Here is a 19,823-nt window from a genome sequence, read left to right on the forward strand (position 1 = left end):
TATATCTGTTTGTTTTTAGTTCAGTGTAGTTTATCAAAAATTTTAGCCGGGTCTCAGTGGCTCATGCCTGTAATCCTAGCTACTCAAGAGGCTGTGATCTGAGGATCGTGGTTCTAAACCATCCCAAGCAGGAAAGTCCATGAGACTCTTATCTCCAATAAACTACTCAGAAAAAGCCGGAAGTGGTGCTGTGGCTTAGGTGGTAGAGTGCTAGCCGTGAGCTAATGAAGCTCAGGGAAAGCACCCAGACCCAGAGTTCAAGCACCAGGATTAGGGAAAAAAAGACTTTAGACAAATTTGTATAATTCCAGGTCACTAAATTCCAGGTGTGATTTTTACATTTTGTCCTGTGCTTTGAATAAGCTGTAATTTACCCAAAATTGTTCCTGTCTTTTACTCTACCCTAATTGAATATATAACTTGACTGGCTTCAAATTGCAGTTCTCAGATCTCAGCCGCCTGAGTAACTAGGATTACAGGCGTGAACCACTGGCACACAGCCAGTGTTTAACCTTAGAAAAATAATTTCTGAAATTTTATGTTGTCTATTTTTAGAGACAAGGTCTGTATAGCCCAGGTTGGTCTCAAACTCAGGATCCTTCTGCCTCAGCCTCCTGACTTCTGGGGACTTTAATAGGTGAATAGGAAGTATCATATTGAAAGGAAATAACACTTAGGACTGTATTATGCAGGTATATAGTTCACTAGGACTTTGTTGAGTGCTATTTGCCCATGCCTGTAATCTTAGCTACTCTTCAGGCTGAGATCTGAGGATCATGGCTAGAAATGCTCTTGGGTAGAAAAGGCTATGAGATGCTTATCTTCAATTAAAAAAAAAAGTGGTGTGACTCAAGTGGTAGAGCATCAGCCTTGAGTGAAAAAGCTAAGCAAGAGCCCCCTGGCCCCAGAGTCCTGGGCACGCATGTACACAAACATACACACACACACACATAGAAAAGCAGAAAGCTAACTAGGAATTTACTTTACTTTACAGCCTGAGAGCCTAGACCATTGCTCCCTCCCTGAAGATCTGGTGAGTATTTTTGCTTGCTTAAGCAAGTTCATTGTGCCTTCCACATGGATAAGTAAAATGACAATAGCATTTCATGTGTTTTTCTATTTGGTTGCTGCCAGAGACTTTAAATTTAACATGATAATTACATTATGAGAGTAGCATATTATGAATAATAAAAGCATTCAAGTGTTGAAATAAAGAAGATACTCTTCTCCCTCTCCTTTGCAATGATCAGACTTGCTGAACTTGATTTTCAAGTTGACTTTGTGACCTTTTCTCTATATGAATCCTTCCAAGGAAAGGATAGCAGGGTCCTCATTTGATTGGCTTAGATTCCCCAGTCAGCGAGTCCTCTGTGCGTTCTCTCTTTAGGTAGTAGCATCAGCAGGGCCCTGCCCAGACTTAGAAGGTATGCATTATGTCTGGCTGGCAAAGCCTGGTCATATTGCAGATATCTTCAGGAAACTTGGCTACCCAAGTTGGCTAACAAACATGTACTATGTTAGCCAGTCCCAGTTTAAAATAGTTTTTAAAATTTCTCAGTTTTGAGTCTCAAAAATTCAGAGTTCTAAGTGCTTCCTTTGAGGTTCAGTGGTTTAGTAGTATTAGTTGGGTTTGTAATGTCAAATTCAGGAACCAAAGGGAGAGCTGATATCTAGTAAATCTGTTTCTTGAATCCATTTTGTTTATAAAGGGATGGAGTGTGTGTGTGTACGTGCATGCATATATTTATATTTTATTAGTAATTTAATGGCCTGATGGCTTTTTGGGTTCAAGATTGGTAGAGTAAGATTATAGAAAGGAAATGTGACTTTAAATACAGCTTTTAATATTGAGACCCTTTTTCATCCAGGAGAATCTGAACTTGAAGGCAGAGGTTATATATTCATGAGACAGATGAACCTAGAGCCTTGTGTATACTAGGCAAACTTTACCACTGAGCTACATCCGCAACCTAGGAAATTAAAACAAAAAAACACAAACCAATAATTAGAAAAAAAAACATGAAAGAGTCCTTACATGTTCATGTGCTAGATATTTTTGGATTGGGATAAAAGAGTCTGGTACAGATTAGTCATCAAGCCATTGCACCTTCCTTCTATTCCTTACAGATTCTAAGGGTAGAGCAGTTTCTACAATTTTGAGTGTTTTGGCTTCTTAGAGCTACTATAACAAGTTACCCAGCACTGGGTGGTTTAAACAACAGAAATGTTCCCTCATTGTAATGGAGACCAGTAGTCTGAAGTGTAGGCAGAGCCAGACTCCCTCTGAAGGTTGGCAGGAAGGTCCTGCCTTGCTGCTTTTGGCAGTTGCCAGCAGTCACTAGTGTTGACTTTGCCTAGAGATGCCTACTCCTCCAATCTCTGCCTGATCACCACAGTGTCTTTTTTTCTGTGTTGTCTCCCCGCTCTCCCTGGGTCTATTCTGTATTAAGGACTCCAGGCATAGTGAATCCAGCACTTCTCTGTTCCAGTATGACCTTACCATAGTTCATTACAGAGGCCAAACTCCAAATAAGGTCATGATCTGAGGTTCAGGGTGAATATGAACTTGGGAATAACACTAAGCCATCATATTTCATTAAATATGCTATAGAGTGGCATGCAAGGCAAGTAACAGCTTAAATGTCTTGAAGGTGAGGGTGGGACTTTTGATGGCATGTTGACAAGGGTAGGCAGGTATCCAGGATTGAGACTCAAAGGAACAAGCAGTATTATCTGTCATAGTTTGTTATTCCTATGCATGCAAAGATTGGGTTGCAGCACCCTCACATGGACTTTCAAGGAAGGAATGGGGGTGGGGCGGGCAGTCATAGCAAAATGGTAGAATCCTCTGTTGAGACTTGTCTTGGTTTACCCACTGAGCTACGTGACCCAGGAAATGGAATAAGAACAGCTTGTTTTTTCTTTTGTGTGTGCCAGTACTGAGGCTTAATCTGAGGTATACTAGGGGGTGTCCCTTAGCTTTTTCATTCAAGGCTAGCACTCTACCACTTGAACTACAGCTTCACTTCCAACCTTTTGGTGGTTAATTGGCTGATAGTGTCATGGACTTTCATGCCCAGGATGGCTTAGGACTACTATCCTCAGATCTCAGCCTCCTGAATACCTTGGATTATAGAGCTCCAGTGATCTGTCTACATAATCCAGTCCAAATGTCAGGAACTGAAAACATAGTCTGCCCTTTGCTTGGACTGAGCTGGGAAGGAGGTTGTGGAAGGAGCTGGAGCATCCATTTTTGTACTTCATGGCCTGGGGATAGGGAACGGAAAGCAGGTGTAGAGGGCAGAGATTATAAACACAGATGCTGTCAGGGCTAGGCAAGTAATCATATTAGGACTCACAGTAAACTGAAAACAGTTCCAGATTTGGACTCCAAAACCCAAACAAAACACATCTGCTCCCAACTTTGGCTTGATGGCAGATGGCATTTGTGTGGGACATGGAGAGTTAGCCACAGGGAAGCTGGGCTCAAACTTCTTCCATATCAGGTTCTAAGAATTGGTGGAGCATATGTTTAAGGCTGCATTAGCAAAGACTGTGGCTGATAGAGGCACTTTGGTTCTATGATAGCTCTAAAAGCCATGGTGAATTTTATTTTTATTTTAGTAGTCATCCGGAGTTGCTTTGATCCAGTTCTTCTATTATGTTGTCACCTCCTGAATGTGATCACACATCTGAAAATGAAAGTAGATTCTTTTGTTCAGTTTGATGGTTGGCATCTTGTGTCCTTTTTCCCTCTGACAGTTTTTTTTTTCTTTCCTTTTCCATAGCCATTGGCACAAAGCAGTAATTAATACTTGACTGCCAGTTGGGGCTCCTAACTTCCAAGTTTCAGCTGTCTTGAGTTGCTAGATAGAAGAGCAGATAAGCTTTGGGTACAGTTGTAAAGACTTTACCTGGCACTGAGGAGACTTTTTGGTAGGGAGAGACCCTTGCTATTTATTGGAAAGAAACTTGCCTAGGAGAGAGTGCTTCAAGGTATCATAAGCCAGATTTTCTGAATCTGTGTGTTCAGTCTGATCCGGGGAGAAGGCAGAATGTAAAAGCTAAGGATGAATGAAATAAAGGTACTAACCTCACCTGTCTTTGTCAAGGTCTTAAGTGCTTTTCTCCTCTGCGGTTCTCCCTCTCCCTCTTCTGGTACATTTCAGAGAGTGTCAGAAGTTTCCAACACTTGGTGGTACTCCATGCTCATCCTGCCTCCTTTGCTGAAAGACAGTGTGGCAGCGCCTCTGCTCTCTGCCTACTACCCTGACTGTGTGGGCATGAGCCCCTCCTGCACCAGTACAAACCGCACAGCCGCTACCACCACTACCTCCACCACCAACAGTGCCAGCCCAGCAACACTGGAACCCTCCATGGTGGCTCCCTCTGCACTGGGTGAGAGTCCTTTTAGTACTTCCTCCTTCCCCTTTCTTCCCCTTCCCAGAAATTTAGGAATGAAAGAGATTGACACGTGTGACTTGTGTGACATTTCCTGCATTTTGTTACAAGTCAGCCTTCCATGTCCATGGCTTCTGCACCGCACAGTCAACCCATCATGCATAGAAAATAGGGAAAAAACTTACGTCAGTACTGAACCATATGTACAGACTTCTTACTCTTCATATTCCCTAAATGAAACAATGCTAGAAGTGTTTACATTATATTAGGTATTATAAGTCATCTACAACAGATTATTTGAAACTACAGTAGGTTATAGTAAATACTAGCCAGTTTTTGTTTTAGGGTTTTTTTTTTTGTATTATAAAGGTGATGTACAGCATAATTGGTACATTTCTTTTTGGATAATGTTCCCCCTTCTCTTGCTCTCTTCCAAATACCAGCCATTTGATACAAGGGAATTGAGCATGCATGGATTTTGATGATCCAGTGGGTAGAACTAATTCCCTTAAGGATGCTAAGGGTCAGATGTACTGTGGATAACTCCTGTCACTTATATGGTATAAATTATCTATATAGCACATGAGTATTTATTTGAAAGTTGAGTAACAATAGTTGGAAGATTTTATGAACTCTGACTTAGAAGAAGGAAGTTGCTACATCCGCAGTACTTTTCTGCTCTCTCCATCTTTTTTTTTTTTAATGTGTGTATGCATGTGTGTGTTGGTACTATGGTTTGAGCTGAGGGCCTCACATTCTCATTTGGTTTTCTTACTCATGACTAGCACTCTACTACTTGAACCACACCTTCAGTACAGCTCTTTGCTGGCTAATTGGAGAGTCACACAGATAAATCTGCCCAGACTGGCTTCAAATTGAACCTCAGATCTCAGCCTCTAGTGTAGCTGGGATTATGGGCATTAGCCTCCAGTGTGCTAGCTTTTCCTCACCTTTCTGTATCCAGTGGTGATTTGAAGCCAGCAAGGCAGAAAAGTCCATGAAATATAAGCTCTAATTAACCAGGGAAATGGAGGCACGGCTCAAATGGTAGATTGCCTGCCTAGCAAGAATGAGGCCCTAAATTTGAACCTAGGACTGCCAAAAAAAGTTTAGAAATTTGTTGGACAATCAATACACGTAACACTACTGAGCGGTACACTTGCAGATATTTGAGGTGTCAGATTTTATATTTTTTTGTGCAGTTAAAATTTTGTGTCTAAGATTAAGGTTAAGATTGTGAGTGACTTGTAAGAAAAAAATGGGGAGATGTTTGTGTAATTCATGTATATTTTGTCCACTCAGATGAAAACCGAAGTACTTGTGCAGGGTAGACAATAGAGCTTGTCTGGGCAGCTCTTTTGGGTGTGATTTTGCTCCCTTTTTTTCCCCCCTTGCTTTGGAAGCTACAGCTTGTATCACCTATCAGTTCCAGGCATGAACCGGTACTTTCAGCCTTTCTACCAGCCGAATGAGTGTGGCAAAGCCCTCTGTGTGAGGCCTGATGTCATGGAACTAGATGAGCTCTATGAGTTTCCAGAATACTCCCGAGACCCCACCATGTACCTGGCTTTGAGAAACCTCATCCTCGCCCTGTGGTATACAAACTGCAAAGTAAGTAAGGCTGCTAGCCAGCAGCGCAGGGATGGGAGCGAAGAACAGGAGCTGTTTGACAAAACAGCCTGTAGACCAGGGTTTCCCAGCCTTGGCATTGTGGACATTTTAGGCAGCTAATACTTGGGGAATGGTGGCACCATTTTTATGTTGGCAGCATCAGCAATAAAAAGCAATAAAAAGTGGAAGTTGGGAAGGTGATGGGTCTGACCTTATATTCCTCATAACAGTCATTCTTGTTCTCGGAAAGAGGAAAGTTAGCTGCCAAAGGACAAGTTGCTGTAACCTGTGGGTTCCCCTTTTTTTTTTAATGCCCCACCAGAATGACCTCCCTTTGCTCTTCTTAGTGTGAAATGATGGGTGTAAATTACTGTGAGAGTTTGTTTTGTGGTAAAATATACATAACATAAAATTTTCCATTTTAACCATTGTAAAATGTGCAGTTCAGTGGCTCTAAGCGCATGTGCAATTATCATGATTCCGAGAGGAAAGTTCCTACCTGATCACTTCCTGTTTTTCCCCTGATGCTGCCACACCACTCCCAGCCCTTGGTAACCACTGCTGTAACTTTCTCTGGATTTTCCTATTGTGGACATTTCATATATAGAGAAACATACAGTGTTTGACCCTTCAAGAATCATCCATATTATAGCAGGGATCAGAACAGCATACCATTTTAGGGTAGAATAATAATCTGTTGTGTGAATATGCCACAATTTCTTTTTCCATTCATCCATTGATTGTCGGGGATGTTTCTACTTTGTGGCTGTTACTGCTGTGACCATTTTGCTTGAACATGACGTTTCAATTCTTCCGGGTATATATCTCAGTGGAACTGCTGGTTCATCTCACAATTTTATGATTAACTGTTAAAACAAGATAAACATTATTATTATTTTAATTTTTTTTGCTGGTCTTGGGTTTGAACTCTGGGCGGGGTGCTGTCCCTGAGCCTCTTTGTGCACAAGGCTAGTGCTCTACCACTTGAACCACAGTGCCACGTAAGTTTATTGGAGATAAGAGTCTCACAGGGACTTTTCTGCCTAGGTTGGCTTTGAACTGCAATTCTCCAATCTCAGCCTCCAAATAGCTAGGATTACAGGCATGAACGACCAGCCTCCAGCTTAAAACTTGTAATCGACAAAAATTATACCCATTTGAAATAACTGATGCTTTAAGTATGTGTACATTATAAGAAGTGAAGCCTAATATATATAAAATCTTACTGTATTTTTGTGGTGACTACTGAGAATTTCTTAGTGATTTTCAAGTATACAATATGTTATTAAAGTCATGTTTTATAATAGATCTCTTGAGTTTATCCCTTGTAACTAGGTGAAATTTTGTATCCCTGACCTGTCTCCCCACCCCACCTCACCCATTGGTCCTTGCTAAATAATTCTTATTGTATGCTTTACTTCTATGAGTTTGGTGGATTTAGAGTCTATGTATGAGTGCGATCATGCAGCATCTGCCTTTCTGTGCTTGGTTTATTTCGCCTAACATAGCTCCTCCAGATTTGTCCATGTTACTTACATAAGATAGGTGTTGTTCTTGCTAAGGCTGAATAGCCATTTGTGTATATTGCTACATTTTCATTAGTGATTCAGGTGATGGGCGTTGAGTTGGTTCTGTATCTTGATGATTTGAATAAGGCTTCAGTGAATGTGCAAGTGGTGTCTTTGACATTGTCACCTGATAGTGGGACTGTTAGATCACATGATTATTTTATTGTTAATTCAAGGAGCCTTCACACTGCTTTCCACAGTGGCTATACATACATATATTTCCATCCATAAGTGTGCAAAATCTCCCTTCTCTCTGCATTTATTTGCTTTTGTCTTTCTGATTACAATAGCCATTTAACTGGAATGAGGTGATAATTCATTGAATTTTGAATTGTATCTCCCTGGTAGTTAGTGATGTTGAACATATTTTTCTTATATCTGTTGGCCACATACGTGTCTATTAGATCTTTTGCCCCACCTACTTTTAATGGTCGAGATCAAACCTAGATGCTTTTATACATGCTAGACAGATGCTCTCTGAGCCCCCCACTCAATTTTTTAAAATGGCAAAGTAGTGCTTCCTACTTTGAGTTGTTTTCTTGCTATTAAAGAGTTCCTTGAGTGTTTTGTTTTTGTTTTTTTTTTTAACAATTGGGTTTCATTTCCAAACACAGGAAGCCCTTACTCCTCAGAAATGTGTTCCTCACATTATCGTCCGGGGCCTCGTGCGCATTCGATGTGTTCAAGAAGTAGAGCGAATCCTTTATTTCATGACGAGGAAAGGCCTTATCAACACAGGAGTTCTCACCGTGGGAGTCGACCAGTATCTTCTTCCTAAAGACTACCACAATGTAGGTGGCTGTGGCCTTAGCAACAGCATTCCCAGTGATCTTCATAAAATGCTTGTTAGCTGCTTTATCATGATAAAATATACATAAGCAAGACCTTTTCCATATAGGATGTTTCTCCCAAGAGGAAACTATCAAGTAGTTGCTCCAGATTGCAGGACTGAAGGGGAGGGGATCATAAAGACAAGTACAACCATATTCTTTAGGAAAATAACTTTATAAAGGCATCAAAGAAACACAGATGGACTAGCATTGTAATAGTACGTTGTTACCATTGCTCTGATTGGAATTTTTTTATTGGTGCATATCAGTTGTATAAGTTGTAATTTGTTTTATTATAGTATTTTCAAACGTGTATAATGTACTTTGATTAAATTCATGTCCTCTATTGCTCTTTCTTTACTTTCCCCCTATTTTAGAACCAATTTTCAATCTAATTGGAATTTTGTTTCTTTTCTTTTTGAAAAGAAATCAGTCATCATTATTGGGGCTGGTCCAGCAGGATTAGCAGCTGCTAGGCAACTGCATAACTTTGGAATTAAGGTAAGATTTTTGGGATATGTGGGTGGCAACAGATGGTTAACTGCTCATTTGGTCCAAATTTTCTGACTCTTAGGAACTAGTTCCTAATTTTAATGAGGAATGCTGGAAGTGTTAATCTCTTTATACTAGCTCCTAAGATGTTAAAACATTTGCAATAATTTAATTGAAGAAAGGATAGAGGAACTACTAGCTTTGGAGAGAATTCAGCCTCTATACTTTCTCTTAGCTAAAAGGCCAAGAAATGATATTTTCTGACTCTGCATTTAGAGTCAGAATCTAGGGTAAAAGCAAAAGTTCTTGACTAACATTAACACAATTGAGGTGTTAGTGGTGGGAAAAGTCCCTCTTCCTGTCCTTGTTCCCTATAACCAATGACAGCATGGAAATTCACTGTCCTGGGAAAATACCTAGTTCTCTCCTGCTTTCACTCCTGCCTCCTTCCCTGACTTTCTCCCTTCTTTTTTCCTTCTCTCTCCTCTGTCCCCTCTCTCTCCCTTCTCTAGCCTCCCTTTCCCCCCTCTCTTCCTACTTTCTCTCCATTCTCTCTACCCTCTTTTCCTCTCTCCTCTCTCTTCCTCTCTCCTCCCTTTCCTCTCTCCTCCCTTTCCTCTCTCCTCTTCTCTCCTCCTCTCTCCCCTCCCATTTCCTCCTCTCTTTTTGGGTTGGTGCTTGAACTCAGAATTTCAAGTATTGGGCAGGTGTTCTACCATTGAGATACTACCAACCTCCCAGTTAGTATTTCTTAGGCAAACCAAAGATACTCTTTGATTCTGGCTCAGGAATGTGAAAATTTTGCTTTTAGAAGCAAGATTGGATGATGCAGAGTTTGGACTTACGTAGTTGCATATGTAGATAGATTTGTAAGACAACTCGCTTCTACAAAGTGGACAACATATTGTGTTCTGAGTGTTCATAATAAACCAAAGTAATCTATCAAAAACCCAAACGTATAATTTAGTATCTCATTTCCTTCACTAAATCCATTCAAATGAACTGTCCCTTTAGATTTCTCTTGATTTTGCTAGTTCTGATAGTTTGTCTCCTGTTTAAAACTTTACAAGAACTGATTTTCTGTGATACTACAAGTGTAAATGAAACATTTCATTTTGGTAAAAAATGTTTTTAGTTTATCTGGCTGAAAGAATTGATACTTTTTGCTATTTTCTTCTATGTGGTAAGGTTTTCAGTCTTGTTTTGAATTGTCAGGGTGCAGTTTTCAATAGCTGTGCCTAAAAGATTTCTTTCTGGGAGGATGCAAGTTGTGGCTTACATTATCTTGCTGGCAAAATAGAACAACCTGAGTTGGATATTACAGGAAATGTGCTTGCATTTAGAAATATCTTCGGTGTGATCTTAAGCTATAAGGTTGTAAGTGATTTTTTTCTCTGTTTTCTTATTTTTCAATGTTTTCATATTACATTTGGACCAATGTTTTTGTTTTTTGCTTGGGAAACCTAAAGATTATATTACAGGGAAGGTTATTAATATCCAAAGTCTAGAGACTTTGGGTATTAATATCTTACACTAAAAAAGAAAAAATGGAAATGGATACCCTACTATTAAGTTGAAGTCGGAGAAAGATGGTGAGGCAGAATGATATGTTGTAGCCTTCTTAGTCTCAGAAAGTGGAGAATATAGGTCTGAGAAGGAATGTTCAGAGGTCCTCTGTGTTATTTTGCCCAAATGATGAGATAGCCACTGGAGACTATCCCTTGAGAATCAGGAAATAGATACCTCTATACCTTTGAGTGGACTGAGAGATAATTCAGGGACCTCTTGTGTATGTGTGTGCGCGCATGTGCATCATTCCTGAGGCTTGAACTCAGGGCTGGGATCCTAAGCTTTTTTTGTACAAGGCTTAGTGCTCTACCACCTGAGCCACAGCTCCACCTCTTTTTTGTTTTGTGTGTGCTTAATTGGAGATAAGGGTCTCACGTACTTTCCTGTCTGGACTGGCTTTGAAGCCTGATCCTCAGATCTCTACCTTCCAAGTAGCTAGAATTAAAGGCATGAACCACTAGCAATTCTTAGTACTTAAAACAAACAAAAAACCCAGAAGTAAAATGACTAGTTTTTTGTTTTGTTTTGTTTTTTTGTGAATCGTGGGGCCTGAACTCTGGGCCTGGGTGCTGTCCCTCAGCTCTTCAGCTCAAGGCTAGTGCTCTGGTACTTGAGCCACAGCACCACTTCCAGCTTTTTCTGCTTCTGTGGTGCTGGGGCATTGAACCCAGGGCCTTATGCATGCAAGGTAAGCACTCTACCACTGAGCCCACCCCAAAAATGACTAGTCTTGTAATCTCATTTTCAATTAATGCAAAACAGGGAGCTGTGGCACTTTGAATCCCAGGCCCACAGATGATACAGAGCCTGTCTATCTCTGAGCTTCTCCTCCTTTGTCCAGCGTTAGCAATTGGAAATAATTGAGCCTGGTTTGGTCAATCTCATGAGGTCAGGCTTAGACATTAAAAAAGTAAAAGTCGTGTCATGGTGGTAAGGCCTATTTATATTGCTAAGGAAATGTTGCTTTGTATATAGATATTTCATATGCAAGTTCAGCTCTTAATCCTGGTTTTTTATTTGTGGACTATTTAGTAAAAGTATTCAAAATTCATTTCACATGCTTGTTCATTAGCTCTTGCCTGACTTGAAGCACTACAAGGGGGTCTTCTAGCAAGACTACCCAGGCTTCCCTTCCAGATTTTGGGCTACTTTGAATGTCCTTTTTAGCTTCTGTTTAAATTCAATCAAGAGGCTTTTTTAGAAATACAGTAATTAGGATTAACACTATTATTCTACATTTTTGTAATTCTGTATCTGCTGTAACAGCTCTGTCCTGTTTTGATTCTCTGGTTGTTTATTTTTTTTTTTAGGTAACTGTTCTTGAAGCCAAAGATAGAATTGGAGGTCGAGTCTGGGATGACAAATCTTTTAAAGGCATCACGGTGGGAAGAGGACCCCAGATTGTGAATGGCTGTATTAATAACCCAATAGCACTAATGTGTGAGCAAGTGAGTTTAAGATTTATGTACAATGAAAAGAAAGTTGTCTCAGTTTGCTTGTGTATAGTATTCATATACCGCTGGCATTGTAGCTCATAGCAGAGCACTTGCCTAGCTTGTGCGGTGCCTTGGGTTCAGTTACCAGCATTTAAAAATAGAAAGCGATTATAAACTAGTGTGCTTCTCAAGTAGATCATGTACAATAGTGTCTATGCAAAGAAAAGAATAACTGTGCTTCTCCTTGTCTGAGAGGTTTTTCTTTTTCTAAGATACTAAATTTTATTTGCAGGCCAAATAATTGCAATGTTAGGGTTGCCAGATTTGACAGGTGAAAGTACAGGTTTCTTTATTAAATTTTGACTTTCAGAAAAAATAACTTGAGTGCAAGTAAACCCCAGATATTACATGGGATATTTTGCATGCAGTATTTGTGTACTTAACACTTTTACAAGTGTGTGTGACTTACTGCTGGGAATTTCTCTGATAGGTCCACTTTTTTTTTTCCCTGAAAGTTTTACTGAGAGTAAACTGGATTTCAGCTTCTATAAGTATGTCTGTGCTCGTGAGTTCATTTATGTGAAGGTCCATAGCAAAAACAGGGCGGGGGTGTTAGCATCTGCAGCATTAGGTAGGAGGTTAGTTCATGGTATAGAAGCTCTTGTCCCCTCCCTCATAGCATAGTCTCACAAAACCCAGGGCTGTTGATTTTTGTTATTTTACCCAACGTCTCACTTTGTTGTTGGTTTTTTTTTGCTTTAGGTATTTTACATTGTTAGACCCTTTTCTCCATGAGAGCGCTGTCTTAGTTCAGCTTAGCACCTGTAAATATTTTTTTCCAAGGAAAAAATTTCACTTTCTCGTTCTTATTATTTTGAAGCTTGGCATCAGCATGCATAAATTGGGAGAGAAATGTGACTTAATTCAGGAAGGTGGAAGGATAACGGACCCTACTATTGACAAGCGCATGGACTTTCATTTTAATGCTCTCTTGGATGTTGTCTCTGAGTGGAGGAAGGATAAGACTCTGCTCCAAGATGTCCCTTTAGGAGGTATGGGAGAATGATATCTGATTGTTCCGTCTCCGTGCTGCTGTGACTAGTAGCATCGTTCCTTTTCGAGACTGCACGTGTGCAGTAGGGATGGTCCATATGCATGCCACTTTGGACAGCTGGACCCCAGGTATTCCTCAAGGTGGGGTATAACTTTCCTGGGGACCTTGGAAGCATATATGTGCATGCACATATGAGCCTGACATATAAGCCTGACATAGCATGAAGCTCATGTATCACAAAATGAACCATAACTGGGCACTAGTAGCTCTACTTATAAACCTAGCTACTCAGGAGACCTAGGGATTACAATTCAAAGCCAGCCTGGTAAAAAAAAAAAAGTCCATGAGACTCTTTTTTATCTCCACTTAACCACTAAGAAGCCAGAAGTGAGTGTGGCTCACATAGTAGAACATTAGCCTTGAGCAAAAAAGCCAAGAGCATGAGGCCCTGGGTTCAAGTCCCAGTACTGGTACCATAATGTGTGTGTTCTCTCTGTCTCTCTCCCTCTCTCCCTCTCTCTTTCTCTCTCTCTCTCTCTCTCTCTCTCTCTCTCTCTCTCTTTCTCTCTCTCTCACACACACACACACAGAAAAGTTGTAAATTTTAAATCTCTCAGAAACCTACTTTTAAGAAAGTCTATAAATCCTGGGTGAGTAAATTGTCACTTTGTTGTATCTTTTCTATGTAAAAGTTCTGAGTAGGAGGATTTGTTCTTTCATTTCTTCAGGCAATAAGTTAAGCTTTTTGTTCAGTATATTTGATTAAGAGTGTATACTCTTAAGAATTTTAATTCTCGGGCCTGGGGGGTTTAGCCCAGTGGAAGGGCGCCCGCCCGATGCGCACAAGGCCCTGGGTTCGGTCCTCAGCCCTGGGGAAAAAAAAAAGAATTTTAATTCTCAGTCTTTCATCATGGTACTTCAGTGAGTACCAAAAGTTTGTAGACCACTTGACTGCCTGGAACTCATTGCTATGAGGTGGCAACTATGTACTGCTTCTTAAATTGAGTGTGGGTATTGGTATTTCTTGACTTCACTTTGTTAGATAGTAATTTGCTTCAACTGTAGGCTCTCTGCAAGGGAGTTCACTCATCTGCAGGCTGATTTGTTTAGTCTGTATTTGGAATAAAGGTCTTTATTTAGAATAAACTCAGTAGCAGAGAATGTCTTTGTTTGTTTGCCTTTCACCATTAAGACTGACATGCTCTGATAAGTCTTGAGAAGTGTTGACTGAAACCTGAAAACATTTTCAGAAATAACTACAGTTAACTAATAAGATCATTGAACCAAATGTTGTAGTGTCCAGACCTCAAGTGATGGTCAGTTTTTGGAGTTGAGGGTAGTAGTTAGGTTGATTTTCAGGATATCCCTAGAAATTTTTAGTTCATTGAATAGGGTCTATGGTAGCCCCAGCTGACCTGAACTTGTGATCCTAAACTACATCTGTCTTGAAACAAAGCGCTGAGATTTCAGGTACCATCACACCTGGCTATGTCCTACAGAATTTGGCTAGTATTCCGCATCTTTTTGTTTTCCCAGTATTAACAAGTAAAAAGATTTTGATAAATTGGCATTATTTTAAAATAAGTTATTAGGGGAGGCCCAGCAATAATGGAAAAGTAATTTTTCATCTAAGACTATTAAAATTTTTATAATCTGCTTACATTTCTATAAAAAGTTCTGCCTGTGTCTCAGCTGCCTGAGATCTCAGTACATACATACTCACACACAGAGCTAGAGTTCATTTCACCATGCACATGTTTAATATTTATACAATATATAAATATTACTTAAAAACTACGTTAAGGCCCTTTCAAGTAGGTTTATACTCATTTTACATTCTATTTGTGTAGTCTTGGTTATTTCCCCTCCACAAAGCCCACAGGAGAGCAGAAACTCCCTATCAGCCGGCAGAAATCGGGATACTACAAAAGGCTTTGAAAGTGACAGCCCCAGGGTTGTGGGGTCAGAAGCCTGGCCCAGGTCCCTTGGACATCCTCTTTTTATAATCTAGTCTTAAGAATTGAAAAGTCCTTTGAGAAACCTTGATGTCAGATGTCAAAGTAAAAGTTTCCTGACAATTCGGTTTCAAGTTTGGCAAGTGTGCCACTGTTCATAGGAACTTGGAGCCTGTGGTATGTTGGCTGGCTGTCCTCACTTAAGAAAGCTAGGAAGGGGCAACCCATACTGAGAGGCTTGGGATTAGTCAGATATCTGGCCAGGCAAAGCTTTCTCCCATCTGTAGTGCCCTGAGGTATCCAATTAAGACCCTAACTGGAATGATTTCACAACTTGAACTATGTGTTGTCCAAGTTGCTGCTGAGTGAGATAGACAGGTACAGGTTGAGAATCCTGGTCCTGCAGTGTCTCAGTGATGCTGGATTGTAAAGAATGGAAGGTGATGGATGGGGATGGATGTTCCTGAGAAGGAGAGTAGTAGTAGCAGGCAGAATTCACTAGAAAAAGGTTCAGGAGCAGAGTGGCCATACCTGTAAGTGGGCAAGGTAGTACTCACTACCTTTGTAAGATGAACATATGCCAGCCTTCCTTGCCTATGGCTTTTGGAAAATAGTAATTAAAGGTATTCAGGCAAAAGACTAGCATGATAAAAGTACATAAACTATTCTTGTTTAAGATACCGTGTAGCCAGTAGTTAGCCTACTGAAGAACTGTTGTAAGAACTTGACATTAGGCTAAATGCTCATGACTCACACCTGTAATCCTAGCTAATGAGGCTGAGATTTGAGGATCATGTTTTGAAGCCAGCCCAGGCAGTTAAATCCATGATACTCTTATCTCCAGTTAATCACCTAAAAGCTGGAAGTTGAGAGCAGTAGTCTTGAGCAAGAAAGCTCAGGGACAGCATATCATCCAGGCCCTGAGTTTAACCAGGCCCTGAGTTTAACCAGGACCAGCACAAAGTAAAAAAACAAAAACTTGACATTAAAGCAGTGGCATTAGACAGCAAAAGAATATAAAGGAAATGTAATTCTTTTGAGCATGTTACGTATATGTTCAGGAATACTTTCTACACCTTGAGCACAAGAGGAACCAGTTTCTCAGCTGGACATAACTGAAACATTTTCAAAGATACAGATCCTCCATAGTTTCATTTCCATTAAGGTAAGCTTTCACTTTCTGAGAGGATTCAGCCTTCAAAAAGCTATCGTTTTCCTGTGGAGGGGAATGGAGGAAAGGTGGTGGATGCTTCATGCTTCGTGGCATGCAGAGAACAAAGGACCAGGATGTGACAGAATGAGGTGAAAGCTGTTGTGCTTTTCTGCTTTGATCCCTTTTCACTACAGCGAAGATAGAGGAGATCTTCAAGGCTTTTGTGAAAGAGTCGGGCATACAGTTCAGTGAACTGGAAGGACAGGTGCTTCAGTTTCATCTCAGTAATCTGGAGTATGCCTGTGGCAGCAACCTCCATCAGGTGAGGCTGGGTTCTGTAGTACATGCTTTGCTATTAAATACTTGCTGGTGTTTATGTGCATTTTGTATGTCTTAAGCATGGAACTGGGGATGATTTGGAGAAATAGAGTAGGTCCTGTGGCCCAGAAATTTGATAAGTACAACTTCAGAGTATATTGTATTTTATCACCTTTGTTTAAAATAACCTTTCCCAAGAAATGTGCTCATTAGGGGCTGGGAAGGTGGCTCAGTGGTAGAGTGCTTGCCTTGCATGCTTGAGGCCCTGGGTTTGATTCCTCAGCACCACATAAGCAAAAAGAAAAAAGCCGGAAGTGGTGCTGTGGCTCAAGTGGTAGAGCGCTAGCCTTGAGCTGAAGAGCTGAGGGAGAGCACCCAGGCCCAAAGTTCAGGCCCCACTACGAAACCCCCCCCCAAAAAAGAAATGTGCTCATTACCTTACTCACATAAAACCTCTCTGTACAGTATCTTTAATATATATATAAATTTCCCCAAAGAATGCCTAGAAGAAGCTCATAGAGAGCAATGCTGCTGGGCTCAGCCAGCAATGGCAAAGAGCCTTGTCCCTCATCCATGCCCTCTGGAGTTGACCTCGAGTTATTTCTGTGGAACCATGGAGTCTGTAAACACTGTCCTCAAGAAACCCAAACACAGCATCCTTGAAATTCTGACCTGTTTGTCTTACCAAAACAAATTCAAGCTTGCCTAACTCATTTTACCAACTAAGAACCCAGAACTTCATTATTCTGTATTTTGAGTAGAAACTCTCTGGCTGGTTCATCTATCTTCTTGGGGACTCTCCATATCCACTTGGTTCTGCAGTACAATTGGAACTGCAGTGCTTTCCAAAATCCTGCTGGGTTTCAACCTCTGCAGTGTGCCCACATAGAAGACAAACAGTTGGTGTCTTTATATATGGAATTTAATGCAGTTTCTTTACCCTTAATAGAATTCCCATTCATGAGACGAGTTTTCTCTAGGTACTTCTTCTCAATAATTTAGACCTTTTGTGTTCCACAATCGGCTTTTCTGTAGAGATTTTCTTCCAAAAATAGCAGTGTCAACAGAACTGGTTAGTTCATATTCTCCCTCCTGATATTTCCGTGGGGTTGATGGCTTAGCCCTCCTGCTTTGGGTGGCTGCTCTAACCTGACTCCTTTCTGTGGGCTCAGACACAGACTCTAGGATTCACACTGCAGGCTCCCATCTTTTGTTTGCAGGTGTCTGCTCGTTCCTGGGACCACAATGAATTCTTTGCCCAGTTTGCTGGTGACCACACTCTACTAACTCCTGGATACTCTGTCATAATTGAAAAACTGGCTGAAGGACTAGACATTCGGCTCAGATCTCCAGTAAGTATGGGCAGGTGTGGAAGGTGCTGGCTTTGCTTTGTTTGGGAGGATGTTATTTTTTTCCTGGTCTTGGGGCTCGAACTTTGGGCTTGGGTGCTGTCTCTGAGCTCCTTTTTGCTCAAGGCTAGCATACTACTACTTGAGCCACAGTGCCACTTCTGGCTTTTTCTGTGATTAATTGGAGATAAAAGTGTCACCGACTTTCCTGTCCAGGCTGGCTTCAAACCATGACCCTTAGATCTCAGCCTCCTGAGTAGCTAGGATTACAGGTGTAAGCCACTGGCATCTGGCCACATGACTAAGCGGCAGGCATTCAGGCACTGGCTTTCAGTACTTGTGGTTACCGTTATGGCTATGACCTGTCATAGTTGCTGTCTGGGAGTAGCAGTGACCTACATGAGTGTTCATTAATAAAAGTGTTTAGCTGGGTACCTGCGGGTCACACCTGTAATGTTATATATTCAGGAGACTGAGGTTAGAATGATTGCATTGAAGCCACCCTGGATACAAAAGTCTGTGTACTATTCTCTCCCCAAGTCAAAAGCAGTGCTCGTGGCATGGCTCAAGTGGTATAGTGACAGCCACAAGCAAGAAAGCAAGCCCAGTGAGCTCAAGGCCCTGAGTTCAAATCCTACTGCCCTCCATAAAGCGAAACAAAATAAAAAATGTTATAACTCACAGTCTTCCTAACCCAATGCAGGTATTTGTCACTTTGAACTTTTCCCTTTAAATCTTTACCCCAGTGGATTTATATAGTCTGTTGTTGTAATGGTAGAGACAGATGATTATTTGTACATATCTCACAATATTTTACAATGTTACATTGTTTGAAATTTTAGTTGTATTTAGATCTGAGTGCCAGCAAATGACTACGCATAGGAGTAAGACGCCTCACAGCAGAACGGGGATACACCTGCATCATACGGTTCCAGCCCTCATCTGCTTTCTCATGACTGCTTGTGTCCAACAGGTGCAGAGCATTGATTATACTGGAGATGAAGTGCAGGTTGCCACGATGGATGGTGCAGGGTATTGTGCACAAAAGGTAAGCACTGTGATTCCACTGGGGTAGAGCCCTCTGCTGCCAGAGGCCTGGGGGAAAGAAAAACTGCCTTTGCCTATCACCTTGTTTTGTTTTTGGCACTCTGCCACGATTAAAAGCCTTGTTGAATTTCTGATGCATTGAATGTGCCCATTTCATTGTGTTTAAGTGTGCCAATCTGATTTAACTGATCTAATACCGTTCCATGGCAAATGGACTGACTTCTGTTCCGCGGGATGTGTTCTGCGTTCTATGTCCTAAGAGTCCAACAATTAAATTCTAGGGGGTAGTTCAGTGCTAAATGAGCTTGCCTAGTATGTAGGAGGCCTTGTGGTGGTGGTGGTGGTGGTTGTTGTTTCTGTCAGAAACTGTGACTCACGGTACCTGAGCTTCGCTTTGGCTCATTAGCTGGTGCTCTACAACCTGATTCATGCTTCCAACCCCTAATGTGTGAGGCCTTGGGTTCCATCCTCTGCACTCCTCCAGTTTTTTTTTTGTTTTGTTTTGCTTTGACAAATAATTTTGGAATACTATACCTCTCTGCTTTGAGGGATATAGTAAATGCTATATTAAAGAAACCTGTTGTGCTTCTGATTTTTTTTTAACACAGAACCCCTTTTGGATAAAAAAACTCCTGTTTCATTTGAAACTAAACTTTATACACCATGTACATTTTTACGTAATTTAACTTTTTCTAGACAGCTAATGCTGTGAATAGTAAAAAAGTACTGCTGAATCTAATCACCTAAAGTCGTATTCTGATTTCTGTAGTATTATAAAACAAAGGTGCTAATTTGTTTGGGGCCGAAGGGATTTAATTTATCTTTGAAGTTATGTTTGAGCTGGAGACATGGCTCAAATGGTGGTAGAGCCACCTGCCTTAGCCAAGAGCAAAGCCCAGGTTTAGTTATGTCTGAAGTGATGATGAAAAAAGTCTTTGAGGGCAGAGTGTGGTGGTATTATGCCTGTAATCACAGCTGAGAAGTAGATACAGGAGGATCAACAGTGCTACACTAGCTTGGCAATAAATGAGACCTGTTTC

The 19,823-nt window shown here is 40.9% G+C and overlaps 1 protein-coding gene across 1 annotated transcript in view; it reads left to right on the top strand.

Moving 5' to 3' along the window:
• The window catches only part of Kdm1b (lysine demethylase 1B), a 58,358-nt gene that overhangs the window by 26,815 nt on the left and 11,720 nt on the right, over positions 1-19,823 (top strand). The window contains exons 8-17 of the mRNA XM_042678590.1: positions 995-1,033; positions 4,170-4,398; positions 5,828-6,012; positions 8,195-8,371; positions 8,837-8,911; positions 11,782-11,919; positions 12,788-12,959; positions 16,264-16,391; positions 17,608-17,739; positions 18,710-18,784. Of these exons, the coding sequence (XP_042534524.1) occupies positions 995-1,033; positions 4,170-4,398; positions 5,828-6,012; positions 8,195-8,371; positions 8,837-8,911; positions 11,782-11,919; positions 12,788-12,959; positions 16,264-16,391; positions 17,608-17,739; positions 18,710-18,784 (1,350 nt within the window). The remainder of the gene's footprint in view (positions 1-994; positions 1,034-4,169; positions 4,399-5,827; positions 6,013-8,194; positions 8,372-8,836; positions 8,912-11,781; positions 11,920-12,787; positions 12,960-16,263; positions 16,392-17,607; positions 17,740-18,709; positions 18,785-19,823) is intronic.

Source organism: Dipodomys spectabilis, unplaced genomic scaffold (assembly GCF_019054845.1).
Source record: "Dipodomys spectabilis isolate Male_0828 unplaced genomic scaffold, ASM1905484v1 ptg000045l, whole genome shotgun sequence".
Classification (NCBI taxonomy): Eukaryota; Metazoa; Chordata; class Mammalia; order Rodentia; family Heteromyidae; genus Dipodomys; species Dipodomys spectabilis.